At 42.3% G+C, this 16,539-nt stretch overlaps 1 protein-coding gene across 1 annotated transcript in view; it reads left to right on the top strand.

Annotated features, from left to right (window-relative positions):
* The first annotated feature begins 7,061 nt into the window (after positions 1-7,061).
* Positions 7,062-16,539, top strand: part of CUBN (cubilin) — a 316,180-nt gene continuing 306,702 nt past the window's right edge. The window contains exons 1-6 of the mRNA XM_047755040.1: positions 7,062-7,177; positions 7,558-7,687; positions 8,640-8,735; positions 10,106-10,144; positions 12,404-12,505; positions 13,139-13,242. Coding sequence (XP_047610996.1) covers positions 7,065-7,177; positions 7,558-7,687; positions 8,640-8,735; positions 10,106-10,144; positions 12,404-12,505; positions 13,139-13,242 — 584 coding nt within the window. The 5' untranslated portion in view covers positions 7,062-7,064. The remainder of the gene's footprint in view (positions 7,178-7,557; positions 7,688-8,639; positions 8,736-10,105; positions 10,145-12,403; positions 12,506-13,138; positions 13,243-16,539) is intronic.

Genomic DNA, 16,539 nt, shown 5'->3' with positions numbered 1-16,539 from the left:
ATTCCCCAATGCAATTACCAGCTTACCATTCAACCATTCCATGATAAAATATGCTAGTTATGAATACCATCCATGACGCAGAGCTGATCATCCACTCTTGAGTGTCTTATTCTTAAATTTTAATGAACATATGAGAATCAATAGGTATTTGAGGAAAGCCTCCAACATGAAATAGAAATATTTAAGCAAACAAATAGGAGAAAAACAACTTAGGAAAATCTTGCCGTAAACAGAAGAACACTTCAGAAACGTCTATAATATTTTCACAGTAATAGAAGAAGATGTTACAGCATGAAACAAGAACAAGAGTTTTTGAAATTAAAGATAGAGTAAATTTGAAAAAAATTTCAAAAATCAATATGCATTTTTAAAGACAAGTACAAAGAATTTCTCAAAAGGTAGAGCAAAAGAAGATCAAGTAGAAAATATAAAAGGAAGTTTTGGAAAATTAGAAGATCAATCTAAGAAAAAATAGAAATTCAGATGTACTTGTGGAGACCATGTGACTCTCTTCTTGAGCGAAGGTGCCTTTACCCCCTGGGTCAGGGAGGTAGTGTCTTTGTAAAATGCACATGTAGATTTAGATTCAGTAGGTCTAAGTTCGGACTCGAGATTTTTTTGCATTAATGATAAGCTTCTGGGTGAAGCCTATGCTGGGTCCATGGACCACACTGAGCAGCAAGGCTGTAGTCCAGGCCATCAGTGGATCTTCCCTATATTCACTGTTGATGACTAAACCATCGTCAGAGTGAGGCTATGAGGCAGCAGGGCCAGGTAGGTTGGGGTGCAGAGGAAGGACTGAATATTTTCCATATCTCTCTGCTTCCAAATCTGAACTCTTCTCCAAAACCTCCTTCCCCTAATTATTCTCTTGTTGACACTTCTCTCCTTCTAATTTCTCAAGCAAGAAACCAGAGCATCAATTCCCTTCTCTCTCATAACTACCCAAATATTCTTTTCTATAGGTCACTGTCTTCTGCTCTCTCTGCCACTGCTTTAACCAAGGCCCTCCCCAGGTCACACCTTCTTAGCTGCACTCCAACCTCTTCACTACCTCTGGGTTTGAGACTTGATTCTGCCAGGATGCTTATAAAGTGCAAACATGACCGTCTTAATCTCCTGTCTAAAATACTCTGTATAAAAATAAAGTAAGTTCTAAATTCCTTAAGTGACATTTCATCTAACTTCTTTTCCATTTTAAAAAATTGATGGCACTGTTGTTTCCATGCTTAGCTCTTTTGTAACTAGAAAGCTTTGGATGTGCCATTTATCTCTTCTCTCTCTTTCTCTCTTCCTTCCTTCCCTCCTTCTTTTCTCTATCTCTCTCTTTTGTTTTTGTTTTTGCCATTTCTCTTTCCAAAACTCCCAATCCCACTAATTTGACTGGAGAACTCCTCTACATCCTGTAAGACTCTACTGGCTCTTAGGAAGCCTGCATTGCCCTTCCCAGGCAGAGTTAATTTTGTTCTCTCTTGTTTTTGCTTTTATTGTTTTGTTTTTGTTCTTGTTTTGGTCCTTACCAATGTTCTGATTACTTACCAAGGCAGTGATACCTTCTTAGCCAGCAGTTCCCCTCATGAAATTTTTCTGTATTGGGATTTACTTTCATATACTTTTTTGATGATTGCAGAATTTTCCTTTGTGAATTGCCATTCATGAATTTCGTTTGCTCATTGGATTGGGGATTATTAAAAATGATGGGAAGTGAGGATTTAAATAGAAAAAGGAGGTGAAGTGGATGGTGCAGAAGAAGCGAAAGTTGTACAAAGATGTCTTGGAAAATTAAAGGAAGAAGAAAGGAGAAGATAATTCTTATTATTTTTCTTTCTTTTTGTGAGGGGAGGAGGGAGAGAAGGGAGCTGATACTTCTGTAAGAAAAGCTGAGAAGCTGGGAGGAAGAAGAGGTAGGAAGGTGAGACCATGGGGCAGGATTAGAAGCACAAGTCAGCAGGTTGTCAATTATTGATTAGCAATGCACTACACATGCAGATGAAGAAGCAGAAACATCTGCAATGAAGCAATACATGTTTGCATGCATGTTGCAGAGCCAAAAAGAATAAAGGCTGGTAAAAGGAAAACAAGAGTACAACAAACTTCATGACAAACTTAAGATATATAAATGCTGTTGATGTTATCCGTATTCTGAATTAATAATTTTCTTTTAATGAATGCCCCCCAAAAATGTTATTATGGCTTTCTTGGGTGTACTTTCACTTTCAGCCCCCTCCCCCAACCTGGAGCAGCTCCCAGAGCAAACCCTCCCTTCTGTTTCCCCAGCTCTGTCTCCATCTCCAGGAAGAGTCTGTGCCCTTTAGGATGCCTGCTCTTGGAAATGCTTGGATTTAAATTTAATCTTGATTTCCATTCACCCTCTCGGGGTTCTTCCTTGCTTTCTGGAGCTACCTAGCCTGGTTCTCTGACCTCAGGTTACTTTTGCCTCACATCCCCAGCTGCAAGTCAAAGTCCCCAGTGCATGTCCCTGTTCTGGAATTCTCTCCGTTAAGAGGTAAGATTAGACGCATCTCTGATTTTCCTTGTACTGGAGATTTTAGAGTCAATTGTGGATTCTTCTATCATTTCTTGCTCTAAGAACCCCAAGTTCAAGTGGTGGAAGGGGAAGGAGAGTTATTATATTTATGTACAGGACAGAAACAGTTTGTATTTTGTGGACCCTTATATGTCAAAGACCAAATGTGCTAAACATTTTGTATGCCTTTGGTGCTGTTATTATCTTTCTGCTGATGAAGAAACAGGGTTGCATGGTCAAAAAGTGGTGGAGCTGGATTTTGAACCCAGATGAATGAGATTCCCAGCCCATGTTCTTACCCTCAATCTAGTGATCTTTCCTAGACCTGACTGGAGGGAAAAACCTGCAGTGTATTCCACTTCGTATTCCTGCCATTTTGTGGAGTGGGTAATAGTTCAAGGGCACATAAAGAAAATCTCTGGAATGCATTCTGTATTAGGGAGGAAATAGGAGCTTTTCCAGTCAATGAAAGACAGGATTTCAGGGGGAAAGTTTACTGGGGGAAAAGGCAGGGGGAGATTATTCACCTTCTAAGTCTGAAGGTCATAGACCCTAAACTTTAATTTGTCTTTGCTGAAGAAATTCCAAATAAGCCAGGTAAAAAGAATGAGTGATAGCGCTGTGGAAATAGCAATTGATTTTTAAATTGCTGCCACGAGTCATCATATGCAGACTGTCTGACATGTCTATTGATCTCAACTAGAGTTGAGCAGGTGTAAAATTCCCTAATCCAAAGTCATTCAGACCTTGAAAGAATACTTATTTCTTTTTTCTTTTCTTTCTAACATGAGGGGCAATTAGGAATTGAATGGTTAGATTGGAAGCAGAGACATGATCTTTACTTTGTTTAATTATAAACACTTTAGTAAAACAGGAGAATTCTGTAAAAAAAAAAGAAAGAAAGAAAAAGAAAGGAAGTTCTTATTGAAGTTATTCTGGAGACATTTGTGCGTGTGTGTGTGTGTGTGTGTCCCCACATCTATGTCATGTGGAATTTCCCAGGCTATGGACTGAATTGGAGCTGTAGCTGTTGGCCTACCCCACAGCCATAGCAAGGCTGGGGCCTTAACCTACTGAGCAAGGCCAGAGATTGAACCACATGCATCTTGATGGACACTATGTTGAGTTCTTAATCTATTGAGCCACAACAGTAACTCCTGGAGACATCTTTTATTGCACTAAAAGATTTGCTGAATGCAGTGATCTTTAGGAAAAAAAATAGAATCATGAGAACAGTTATGTTCAAAGCTCAGATTTAGTTGACGCTTTGCGTTGGAAAATTCTTACCCATCCTCTTTTAACCCTGTTCTTAAAGTTGACAAATACTTCACAAAGTCAGGATTTCCCCCCACTCCCCACACCAAATTGTTAAGCTTTTAAACAAACCTTGGATGAATGTAACTTTAAAAAAATGTATTCAACTTGAAATACCATTGTTGTATGACATCCATTTCTTAAAACAAACTACAAAATAACAAAAAGCTCATCACTTGACCTTAGTATCACCTCAAGAAAACATTAAGTTGCCAGCTATTCTTGCTATTTTTGTTCTTGTGGTTGAATAGAACATGTAAAACAGTGTTACCTTCCTCCATGATATCAAGCTGCAGAGCCTTATTTAAGGGACTAATTTTATATAGATACTAATGTTGCCGAAATATTCACTGCCTCTGTACACTGATGCCAAATAGAAACTCAAGACAGAGTTGGAAGAAACAGAGAAAGTAGCTTTAATTGCCAGGCAAAGACTATGGCCCTCTTGGAGGGGATGGTGAGGAGTCTTAGCGCGTCAAGGAGTGGGCGTGATCAGCTCATGGACATGTTCCTGATTGGTGGGTGGAGAGGTAGTTGAGACTCAGCATCATCAACCTTCTGGTTCCATCCTGTCGGGGGTCTACATGCTTGTGGGCAGCATTGAGTTGACCTCTTCCACCCAGGGGAGGCTTCAGCACCTGCAAAATAGCTCCAAGGACTCTGCTCAGAATCTTATCTATAGTCTTTGCAGAAGAAATAGCTGAAGGTCCTTGACTTTGTTGAATGGCTAAACTATCATTATTCTGTCTTGCTTGACTGTTTGCCTTTTTCTCTTTATTTTCTCCCTTCTCTGATGAAATTGGTTCTTTGACAAGTTTTTCTCTAGATAAAAGGCAGGTGGAGGATGTGAGTGGGGTCCACTCTGGGGGTGCCTCAGGGTCCTGCTAGGTTACACTAATTTTAAGTGGCACTTTAAAGTTTTTCACAGACTATTTTTCTAAATTTTTGAAACTAATGAGTCTAATGCCAAAGCATCTGTTCTTTTCCTTCTTCTTTTTTTTTTTTTTTGGTCTATTTAGGGCTGCACCCTTGGCCTACAGAAGTTTCCCAGCTAGGAACTGAATTAGAGTTATAGCCGCTGGCCTAAGCCACAGCCACAGCAATGCCAGATCCAAGCCACATCTGTGACCTATACCACAGCTCACAGCAACGCCAGATCCTTTAACCCACTGAGCAAGGCCAGGGATATGAACTTGAGTCCTCCTGGATACTAGTCAGGTTCATTATGCTGAGCCACAATAGGAACTTCCAAAGCTTCCTTTTGATTTCTTGATAGTTTTTAATAGCAATCAATTCCATTCTCATCTTCCTAACTCTGGTTTCAGTTTTTTTGTTGTTGTTTAATTGTAAAATATGCATAATATAAAATTTACCATTTTAATTACTTTAAAGTTCAGTAGGATTACAGACATTCACATTTTTGTTTTTGTTTTTGTTTTGGCCACATCTAGGGCATGTATAACTTCCTGGGCCAGGGATCAAACCCATGCCACAGCAGCAACAATACCAGATCGTTAACCTGGTGCACCACAAGGAAACTCCAGACATTCGCCTTGTTTAGCAACCATCACCACTGTCTATCTCCAGAACTTTTTTTTTTTTTTTTTTTAAGGGCTGCACCCATGGTATATGGAAGGTTCCCAGGCTAGGGGTCCAATTGGAGCTGCAGCCACTGGCCTACGCCACAGCTACAGCAATGCAAGGTCTGAGCCATGTCTACAACATACACCACAGCTCATGGCAATGCCAGATCCTTAACAGAGCGAGTCCAGGAATTAGACTGCATCATCATGGATATTAGTCAGGTTCGTTAACTGCTGAGCCATGACAGAACTCCCTATTTCCAGAATTGTTTTTCATCTTTCCAAAGTGAAACTCTGCACCTGTTAAACAATAACTCACCATCCTCCCTACTCCCCAGCCCTGGAGACCACAATCTACTTTCTGTCTCTATGAATCTGACTACTTAAGTTCTTTGTATGAGTAGAATCATACAGTATTTGTCCTTCTGTGACTGGCTCATTTCACTTTGCATAATGTCTTCAAGATGTGTCCATGTTGTAGCACGTGTCAAAGTTTCCTTACTTTTTAAGGTTGAATAATATTCCATTATATAACACATCCTGTTTTCCCATTCATATCTATCCGTGGACACTTGGCTTGCTTCCACATTTTGGCTATGGTAAATAATGTTGCTCTGAGCATAGTCGCACAAATGTCCTTCTGAGTTCCTATTTTCAATTCTTTTGGGTCTATACCCAGAAGCAGAACTGCTAAATAATATGGTAATTCTATATTTAAGTTGTTGAGGAACCTCCATATTGCTTTTCCATGACTGCACCATTTTACATTCTCACCAACAGTGCACAAGGGTTCTGGTTTTTGCGTATCCGCACCCAGTACTTACTATTTTCTGCTTTGGTTTGTTTGATTGTAGCCATCTTGTGAGTGTGAAGTGGTTTTGATTTGCATTTCCCTAATGACGAGTGATAGTGCGTGTTAGGGTTTTAGCTCCGATATTTAGATATTTGATTCTTTTTTTTTTTTTTAAGTCTTTTTAGGGCCGCACACATGGCATATGGTGGTTCCAGGGCTAGGGGTCAAATCAGAGCTGTAGCTGCCAGCCTACACCACAGCCCAGCAACGCAGGATCCAAGCTGTGCCTGCCGGCCTACACTAGAGCTCACAGCAATGCTGAGTCCTTAACCCAGTGAGTGATGCCAGGGATCAAATCCATGCCCTCATGGATCCTGGTTGGGTTCATTACTGCTGAGCCACAATGGGCACTCCAGATATGTGATTCATTTTGAGTTAGTTTTTGTATATAAAGTCAGGATCCAACTTCATTCTTTTGCAGTCTTCTCAATAGTAGCATTTGTTGACAGGTGGCTCCGTCATAAACAAGAATTGCTTTAGTGGATGTTTCCAGAGCAGTTTGTTACCGTTTCAAAGGTCAAAGAGATAATGATTAAGTGGTGCATCACTTAGAGGTAGATTTTGACCTGTCACAAGTTGAAGAGTACCGAAGATCTGAGATCATTTACATTCTTCAGGAAGAAAAAAATAGCATAGCCTTCTAGGGCAAAGAAGAAAGAAATGAAAAGGTGCAAGACGTTCTCCAGGTCAAAGTCCATCTGCCTGGCTTGTTTTCCCCAAACTCCCAGACTCAGTAGGTTGGAGAGGCCTCCTTCCTACCTGACAACCGAAGAGGTTGGTGAGGAAGATGTCCTTACTTTTTCTCTGGAGTTTGGTTATTTTATTGACATTTGCTGAATCATATGGTGAAGCTGGAGGACCCGAGCTGCAGAGACATAAAAGAAATACTGAGCTCCAACAGTAAGTAGACACATGGAGTCTCTCCACTGATGGCACAGGGGAGGGCCTCATCAGTTTCCATAATAGCTAGGTAAGCAAAGATATAATTTTTCTTGAGGAAAACAAACAGGGAAAAACCATTGGACTAATGTACGGAATTGCCTTCTTATACACAAACTCTCATTGATCCTTTTGCAAGCAAGGCAAGTCTACCCTTACTAGGAGATATCTCCAGGAAATTTGCAAAGAGAGAAAGGGCAGGTGAGTAGGGAGAATTTGGCTGATTGACCACAAAGCAAAGGTGTATGCAGTCTGTAGTTATTTGGTGAGAAACTCTGCTCTTTAGACTTCAAAACTGGATGTGGTGGTTACTGATGCATTCTCTGGTTTGCATTACATAGGCCTCGAATGGCTGCAGAGAGGGGCAATTTAGTGTTTTTTACTGGATTGGCTCAAAACATTGAATTTAGAACTGGATCCCAGGGGAAGATTAAATTAAACGACGAAGACGTTGGTGAATGTTTACGTCAGGTAATGTATTGGAAATAGTGAAGTAGTGTTGGATCGTCCTATGCGGTTACTAGATTAAACGGGCCTTTGTTTCTCTCTACTTTGAATCTTGAGACAGGGAACATAACCAAAGCTGAGAGGATTCCTTATAAAGAAAAGGCCCAGGGGTTAATGATGGGTAGAAAGAATAATGCCAGCAGGAAGTGGCTCCTTGTGTAGGCTTTCATACCACAGTCCAGGGAAGGTGCAGAAGGTCATGCTATGACCTCTTTATGAGGGCGCAAGGATGCAGGGGGACCACAGATGGGTGTGGATGTGACCAGTAGAATTTTGCCATGGAACAGCATCGACCAGTTCTCCTCCTGCTTTATTGAGTGTTTTTAGTGTTCATCGGTTACTGGAGTCATACTGTGGTGACACTGATGTTTGCACGCTGGTGTATCAGTCATAATGTTAGACACTAGCATTTAGAGCTTATTATGGGCTGTCCACCATGCTCTGCCCTTTGTGGGTAATGTCTCATCCAACCCTCGCAGCTGCCCTATGAGGTTGGCTTTATTACTACCCCATTTGTAAAGAAAGGGCAGGAACCCTGCAGTAGTTCAGTAGCTTGCCCAAGGACATACATTAAATGTCTGAGCCAAGCTTCAAAACCCAAACAGTCTGGTTCCAAGCCAGGCCTCTTAATAAACATTCTTCACTGTTATTATGGGGAAAAATGCAAATGGAAAATTCCTTGCTCTGTGGTTACTGAAAGGGTAAATGGAATCATGCCATTTGCTTATGTTAGTCCGATGTTTATGATACATGGCATTGTTTTGGTTTTTATAATCATGGACAAGATCTCAGGGCTTAAAATAGAATACTAGTCAAATTTAAAAATTGTATTCTTTGAGTATATGCATGAATTTTTCACCAGCATTCTCTTCCTTTTCTTCCTCCTTCTTTTTCTGCTTTTTTTTCTTAAAATTAGATCCAGAAAAACAAATTTGACATTATGAATTTAAAAAGAGGTATAATTGGTCTGCCTCAAAATGTTTCTAGTCAAATCCATCAGCTTGATTCCAAGGTAAGTCTGACATCCCAATCCTTAGAGCACCTGGGTCCTCCTTAATTCAACTTTGCGGGGATTTTTTTTGTTTTTCATTTTGTTTTTTGCTTTTTAGGGCTGCACCCTCAGCATGCGGAGGTTCCCAGGCTAGGGGTCGAATTGGAGGTACAGCTGACAGCCTGTACCACAGCCACAGCAGGATCCGAGCCACGTCTATGATCTACACCACAGCTCACGGCAATGCCAGATCCTTAGCCCACTGATCGAGGCCAGGGATCAAACCCATAACTTCATACTTCCTAGTCGGATTTGCTTCCGCTGTGCCATGATGGGAACTCCTTTAATTCAACTTTGTAAGTAGTCACTTTGCAGAAGACATACCAGATTTGTGTCTTCTTTATGAATGTAGTCTTGTAATTATGGACTTTTGGGTGAAATGCCTCAGCTCTGATAGAGGAGGGAGAGGTGGTGACAGGCAGGGGTTGGAAGTGCTGCGACAAGGGCTTATGACATAAGTAGGCCTTGCTTATATTCTTTTTTTTCTTTAAGAGCCACACAAACAGCATATGTAAGCTCCCAGGATAGAGGTCAAATCGGAGCTACAGCTGCCCAGCTACTGGCCACAGCCACAGCAACGCCAGATCCAAGCCACATCTGTGACCTGCACTGCAGCTCACAGCAATGCTGGGTCCTTAACCCACTGAGTGAGGCCATGGATCGAACCCGTGTCTTCATGGATACTAGTCAGGTTTGTTTACCTCTGCGCCACCACAGGAATTCCAGCCTTGCACATTTTCTGACAGTGTGTGCCTTCTTATTGGGGAGGCGGATGGATCACTGTCACTTAGGAAAATTCCCAGGCTCACCAAGCACAGAGAATCACTGTATCATCAACTTATTATGGGGTTGGACTTTAAAAAAAAAAAGAGTTCTCACTGTGGCTCAGTGGGTTAAGGACCTGCCATTGTCTCTATGCAGATGCGGGTTCCATCCCTGGCCTCACTCAATGGGTTAAGGATCTGGCGTTGCCACTAGCTGTAGCATAGGTTGCAATAGCTCAGATCCGGCGTTGCTATGGCCGTGACTGTGGCATAGGCCTCAGCTGCAATTCCAATTCCACACCTAGCCTGGGAAGTAGTTGTGGCCATAAAAGGAAAAAAGCAATTAATTAGTTAATTAATTTAACAAAAATCCTTGAAATGGAAGAGAGTGGGAAGAAAGGGGAGCTTGGAGGGGAGAGAAAAGAAGAGAGAAAAGGCAACAAAAAAGGGGACAAACCAGTTCAGTGAGTCCCCAGGAGAGGGTTTAGGAGAGTTTGTCACGGGATAACTTTCTATGTGAAATGCCTTTGAACTAGCTAACAGATGTTTTCTCCTCCCCGCTGCTAGCTAGTGGATCTTGAGAGAAGATTTCAAAGCTTACAGCTGGTAAGTCCCACAACTGCTTGCTATCCAAGCTCTTTCCCTGAAAATACACTAGAATCATTGAGGAAATGGGTAGTCTTCTCTTGGGATGGGTCTTATCTTAGGATTGGTCCCACAATTGAATTCTCATCACAATTCATGCTGGCCAGGACACAGATGAGGAAACTGAGTCTGAGAGAGATGAAGTGACCAGCCCAGGGTCCCTGGCATGTCCTGTCCCCTGACTCTCAGTTCACCTGTCCATGTGCTCTTCCTCCTCTGCTGTCACTCTTTAACCGTGTCTTGTTAGGCTTAAGTGTGCTACCCCTGGTCAGCTGGTGACCACCAAACTTGCTAATTCTGGCATCCAGTTCTCAGTGTAGAAAAGCCACAGATTTTCTCTAACATTAAACTTGGAAGTCTAGGGTGTATCTCTCTCTCTCTCTCTCTTTTTTTTTTTTTTTTTTTTCCCTTTTGCTCCTGCAGCATGTGAAAGCAAACCCGAGTCATAGCAGTGACCGGAACCACTGCAGTGACAATGCCAGATCCTTAGCCTGCTGCACCACAAGCAAACTCCTAGGGTATCTTTCAGAATATTCCAAGTCTTAAAAGTACATTTGCTGGCAATTAAATTTGAACAAATTTCTTAGAACAAACCTTCCATAACTCTACTACATGCTTGTTACCTAGCCCTTGTAATTTTAGACTTCTTAACCTCTTTTGGAGGGAGCTGGTATTTTTAAGACTTTCGTGGGAGTCATAACTTTCCACAAAGAGAAATGCAGAGAATGCCCCCATATTTAAAATTTTGAAAAAGTTAGAGAATTCCAGGTGAAGAAGCCCTGCTCTACTCTCCTTGATCTGACCCTGATTATGTTTCAAATGTTGTCTGCTACTTTGGTGGTTTAATTTTGGTGAACTTTGATAATAAATTACCCTTTCAGCCTTTCTCTTTTAGGAAGTAGTTGAATAAAGGAAAATAAGCAAGACCCAGCACTAGAGTCTCCAGTCTCCTTGAGTGCTTCTTTATTCCCATCAAAGGTCAGAATAGGAGGCCATCGTTCGATTAGCTCAGACTGGCCTCCCTCTGCCCATCCCCCCAGGAAGAGGTTTTAATGGTTTCTGGGTGTAAGCGCCTTTGTGCTGTTCATGGAGCAAGTGCTTTCTGAGCATGGCAGTCCCAGGAGCTCCCTATTGTCCTCCTCCTGACTGCTTACTGACTCCGCTTCCTGCTGGGCCCCCCAGGACTTTGAGTTTTTAATGCCCAGACCATATTGTTTTGTTCTCCAGGAAAACCCCTAATCAGTTTGTGGTTAATTTTCTTAATCGCATCCTTTGATGAACAGGGCAAGTTGTGGTACTGGCAGAAAGCTAGACAGAGTATTGGAAGAAAATCAAGTCCACAAAGAGACCCCAGCTCCCCACCCCACAGGTGTGATCACCAGACTCATTCAAAGTTGATGAGAAAATGGGCTTTGCAGTATAAGGTGCTGAGTCAGTTTACCATCCTTTGTTCTAGGTTTCATCTGCAAATAAAGGGAACAGAGTTAATTTTCTCTGGGTTGCCAAATATTGGGGGAAAAAAAAAAAAGGAATGGATAATTTGCCCTTGTTTTAACATTTTTTTTTCTTTTAGGGCTGTGCTTGCAGCATATGGAGATTCCCAGGCTAGGGGTCTAATCGGAGCTGTAGCTGCCAGCCTATGCCAGAGCCACAGCAATGCCAGATCCGAACCGCATCTGCGACCTATACCACAGCTCACGGCAACGCCGGATCCTTAACCCACTGAGTGAGGCCACGGATCAAACCCACAACCTCATGGTTCCTAGTTGGATTCATTTCCCCTGTGCCATGACATGAATTCCACTTTGTTTTAATTTTTAAAGCAGAGAATTAGACTAAGATTAGGTGAGATGAATAGGATAGCTTTCCTTGCACAATCACTTCTTCTCTCTAAAGTCTTCTCTGCCCCCAAAGGCATCACAGAATGTACAAGAATAGAGCTGGTAGCTGACACATATAAGCCTCCCCGGTTATATAGACAAAGGCAGGTCTGTCTGCGATGCTGGTCTGAGAGCGGTCATGTGGGGGTGTCTCTAAGCTGCGTTTCTAGCAAAGGGTCTTGGAGTGAAACAAGAGGGGATTAGAAGAACTTTAACTATTGATTTAAAGTCTGGAGGGAGACCCTCCCTGGACTGGGAGAAAAACAAGGTTTTATATACACACCCGTGCTGAAACATGGAAGGTACGATTGTCTCGCCAACCACCCTGTCTGCCTTTCAGACTGTTGACGGGAAAGTTTGCAGCAGCAATCCCTGCCAGAACGGTGCAACTTGCCTCAACCTCCACGATTCCTTTTTTTGCATTTGCCCCTCACAGTGGAAGGTGAGTCACTTGGTCTTTGGTTTAAAATGATGGCGAGTCAGCATCGGTGGTTTCCTTGGAATCATTCAGTCAGATTTAGTTCTCCATCCAAAGTTTCTAGGACTCTGTGGTCTCCTGAAGCAGAATTATGCCTTGGGTCCCAAAATCACAACAGTGGTGAGTGTGGTTATATGACCCACTAATGCTCAGCCAGCTTGAGAAAGGCAACTTGATGGATAAGTACACCACGCATGATAATTTAAAGGGGTCAACACTGAAAGGACTAAACAAATCTTGACACAGCCTGTGAATTTTCCCACCCTTTTCTATGACTGCTGAGAGTGTTTCTGACACATACCTTAAAAAAAAAAAAAATGAAGTGACTATTTGCAGGCATAGCTCCATAGTGAAATGAGAATCTGTCTGCAAAGATTCTTCTGTGTGGCTGCTGTGATCTGACCAAGGACCCTTTGGCTCAGTTAGATCACATCTGAATTCCAGAGGATGAGTGGAGATCAGTTTTAATTTTATCGTATTTGGCTTCACTGAGGACTTCACTGTTTGAGTGTAAATCCTTAAACATATCATGTGAATTCTGGCCCCAGATTCGTTTGTGACCCATGGCACCTGACTTTGTTCTTTACATGAATGCAGGGTCCTCTGTGTTCAGATGATGTTAACGAATGTGAGATTTACTCAGGAACACCCTTGGGCTGCCAGAATGGAGCCACGTGTATAAATACACCAGGGAGTTACAGGTAACTTTCTTTCTTTCTTTCTTTCTTTCTTTCTTTCTTTCTTTCTTTCTTTCTTTCTTTCTTTCTTTCTTTCTTTCTTTCTTCTTTCTAACCAGTAAGCATTTATTTTTCATACTTATGTCTCTGCCTTGGTGGCTGTGCTTCAATTAGGTTTGATCTATGTGTCTCATTCTTAGCCTGGGCTGAAGGTGCCCCAGCTGCCTGGAGTGTCTTTCTCATGGCCAAGGTCAAAGGCCCCCAAAGAATTGAGCAGCAACATATAAAGTGTCTTAAAGCTTCAGCTCAAAACCAACTGTCAGTTTTTCCTGTTTTTCTGGGAAAAAAAAAAAATTAGGATGTGTTTTTGAAAGACTAAAATACCCCATGGTTAAGAACATCCAAGATGGGAGTTTCCATTATTGCTCAGCAGAGATAAATCTGACTAACATTCATAAGGACGCAGGTTTGATCCCTGGCCTTTCTCAGTGGTTTAAGGATCCGGCGTTGGTGTGAGCTGTGGTGTAGGTCACAGATGTGGCTTGGATCAGCGTTGCTGGGGCTGTGGTGTAGGCTGCAGCTACAGCTCCGATTGGACCCCCTAGCCTGGGAACCTCTACATGCCGCAGGTATGCTGCCCCCACCCCCCCAGAAAAAAACACCCAAGACTTACTGTTAATTTGTGTTACCAGCAAAATTCAGTTCTCCACAGGGGAAGTAATGAGATACTTATTTAACATACATATAGCTATTTACTTAGATGAGAAAAGCTCCTGTGACTTCAGCTCTCACCCCATGAAGAAATCCTTTCTCTTGAGTCCCTGAGGAAGGGGAAGAAGGCCACGATGGCTGGAGGCTAGAGGATGAGGATGGCACAGTACAAGAGGAGGCTGAAGAGTTAGTGGGAGTCAGGCCTCCGAGGGGCAAGCCCTGGAAGAGCCTTATGTTGGGGGGGTGGTACCCCACATACCAGGAGGCTGCTGCTGTACTCACTCCATCAATTAGAGAGTGGACAGACCCAGCAGGGCTCTCTCCATTCAAGCACCCTGTGCGGTGTTGACCATAACCCAATCAGAAATTTCCCTGAGATTTTCTGCACGTGATTAACCAACTCTCTTTGTCTTTCTTCAATTAGCCATCACAGCCTCACCACAATTGTCAGGCCCCTCTCATCTCCCTTCCTTCTGCTTGACTCTCAGACAGCTATCATGTTCTTTTGCTCAGCTCAGCTATCACTCTCTACAGAAAAACTTCTTTTTCTTTACGAAGCCAACTGAAGCACCCCCAAGGCCTCCGTGTACCCATCAAACTCTAGAAATATTGGTCATGAAAGCTATACCAGCTGGTGTACTATAGCTTGTTAAATAGTCAGGTCCAAAAATGTATGGCAGATCAATGTCAAACTAACTTTTGTGTAATTCCTGAAAATCGCTTTAAAAAAAATTTCTAGGCATTGCCTTTCCCCTTATTTTGATGGTTCTCCTGTATTTGCTGGTTATTAAAAGCTGAAGACATCAGTTCATGAGGAGAGGCTCTGGGTGTAATCTCCCTGGGGTCCAGAGCAGTTATTTGCTCTCTTACCAGCATCCTTGCTGCTTTCTTCTTCAATTCCCTTATAATAATCTGTTCTGTCCTTGAGAGCGAACATGAGTGCAGTGATTTTGGTTTTTTGCCTTGATGTCTGTGAACACACAGTTTCCTCAAAAAGCAGCTGCAGTCATTCTCTTTTTTCACTGAGTTGCTCCTTTTGTTCTTTTGATCTGATCCTAAAACCGTTTGCTCATTCAAGGTTACAGACATAACTCATTCAAACTCCTGGTGAAGACATCCATGAGTTTAATCATATATCCATGAGTTGAATCATGTGCAACCCCCCAGTTAACCACCTAGATGAAAGTGAAGCATCGTGCTATGAAGAGCCTTCTACTTTCCAGATTTTCTTTCTCATTTAAAGGAGACCCTGGACCTTGGCTTTTATAAACATTCAAGCTTGGGCTAGGTCCAGAACTTGTGTGCCATCTTTCATTCCCTTGAAAGCCTTATCTCCTGATTTCTGTTTATGGACATTTATCAATAAAAATTGCCGCCTGGAGATATCGGTGGCAGGTGACTGCTAGCCTAATAGTTCCCACCTTCCTGGTATCCATCCAGGAATGTCCCGGAGATTAGATCTCATTCTTGGTCTTCCTTTGTCATCTCTGTCTTCTGGAATCTTGCAAGCCATCAGAATAACAAAGACATGCAGTAGGTAGGAGGAGACAGACCTGCACACCCAGCCGAAATGGTTTTTTACCCCCCAGGACAAAATGGAATTGTTAGCCCTGAAAAATGGAAAAGAAAAGAAAAATTGTGACACAAGTATTTACTGCATGTCAGAAGTTGGATTTATTTGTCCAGATACAAACGAGAGAGAGAGAGAGAGAGAGAGAGAGGGAGACAATTTTGAGAGCTGCCTCAGTGGCAGATTCAACTTTATAAGGTCAGCAATGAATTATTCTGTTCACTTTCCTATCAAAGAAACCCCAGGGACTCATGGTGCTGACTCTGGAAATGGTTTTGCTTTCTAGGTGTCTAGTTCCTGCCCTTCATAGGTTTGCTGGAGGACAGAGCAAGCATAGCATTTCAATCATGTTTTTTCTCCTTGATGTGAGGACAGTTTGTGGAGCCTTGTGAATTCCAGTTGATTAGCTGTGACCCAAATGCTCTCAGGCAGGCATGTGCTGAAGATGTTTTGAAGGAATAAAGGAAAATAGAAAAATGTAGGGGAGCATATGATTTAATGCTCGGCTTTGTGGAATCTACATGGCCTGAAATAGAGAAAACTTAGCTACACTCTCAAGGTCTCTTGATTACATGATATTAAACTCTTGTTCATCAGTTGCTGCCCTGAGACTAGAAACTTCCTCAGAAAACTTCTGTGGGCATTTGCTGGAGGAAAACCTGAGCCCTTAGTGAATAGCCTGAGTGGGCAGAAGTGTGGTTACTTGAGGTGGGAGGAGTTTGATTTTGTAGCCTGAACTCTTGGAGCCCATGGACTTGAGGGAGACAAAGGAGTTTTATTTAAAGGGATGAATCCTTTTTAATTACAAGGACCTATGAAAATCAAAGCAGTATGCAAATACTCATTAACTGGAAGCTTTATTTCATAGAAATATATATATATATATATATTTTGTCTTTTTGCCTTTTCTTGAGCCGCTCCTGCAGCATATGGAGGTTCCCAGGCTAGGGGTCCAATCAGAGTTGTAGCCACCAGTTTACGCCGGAGCCACAGCAACGCAGGATCCGAGCCGCGACTGCGACCCATACCACAGCTCACGG

Source organism: Phacochoerus africanus, chromosome 12 (assembly GCF_016906955.1).
Source record: "Phacochoerus africanus isolate WHEZ1 chromosome 12, ROS_Pafr_v1, whole genome shotgun sequence".
NCBI classification, from domain to species: Eukaryota; Metazoa; Chordata; class Mammalia; order Artiodactyla; family Suidae; genus Phacochoerus; species Phacochoerus africanus.
Note: the sequence above shows the minus strand (reverse complement) of the source record. Positions and strands in the feature narration are given on the sequence as shown.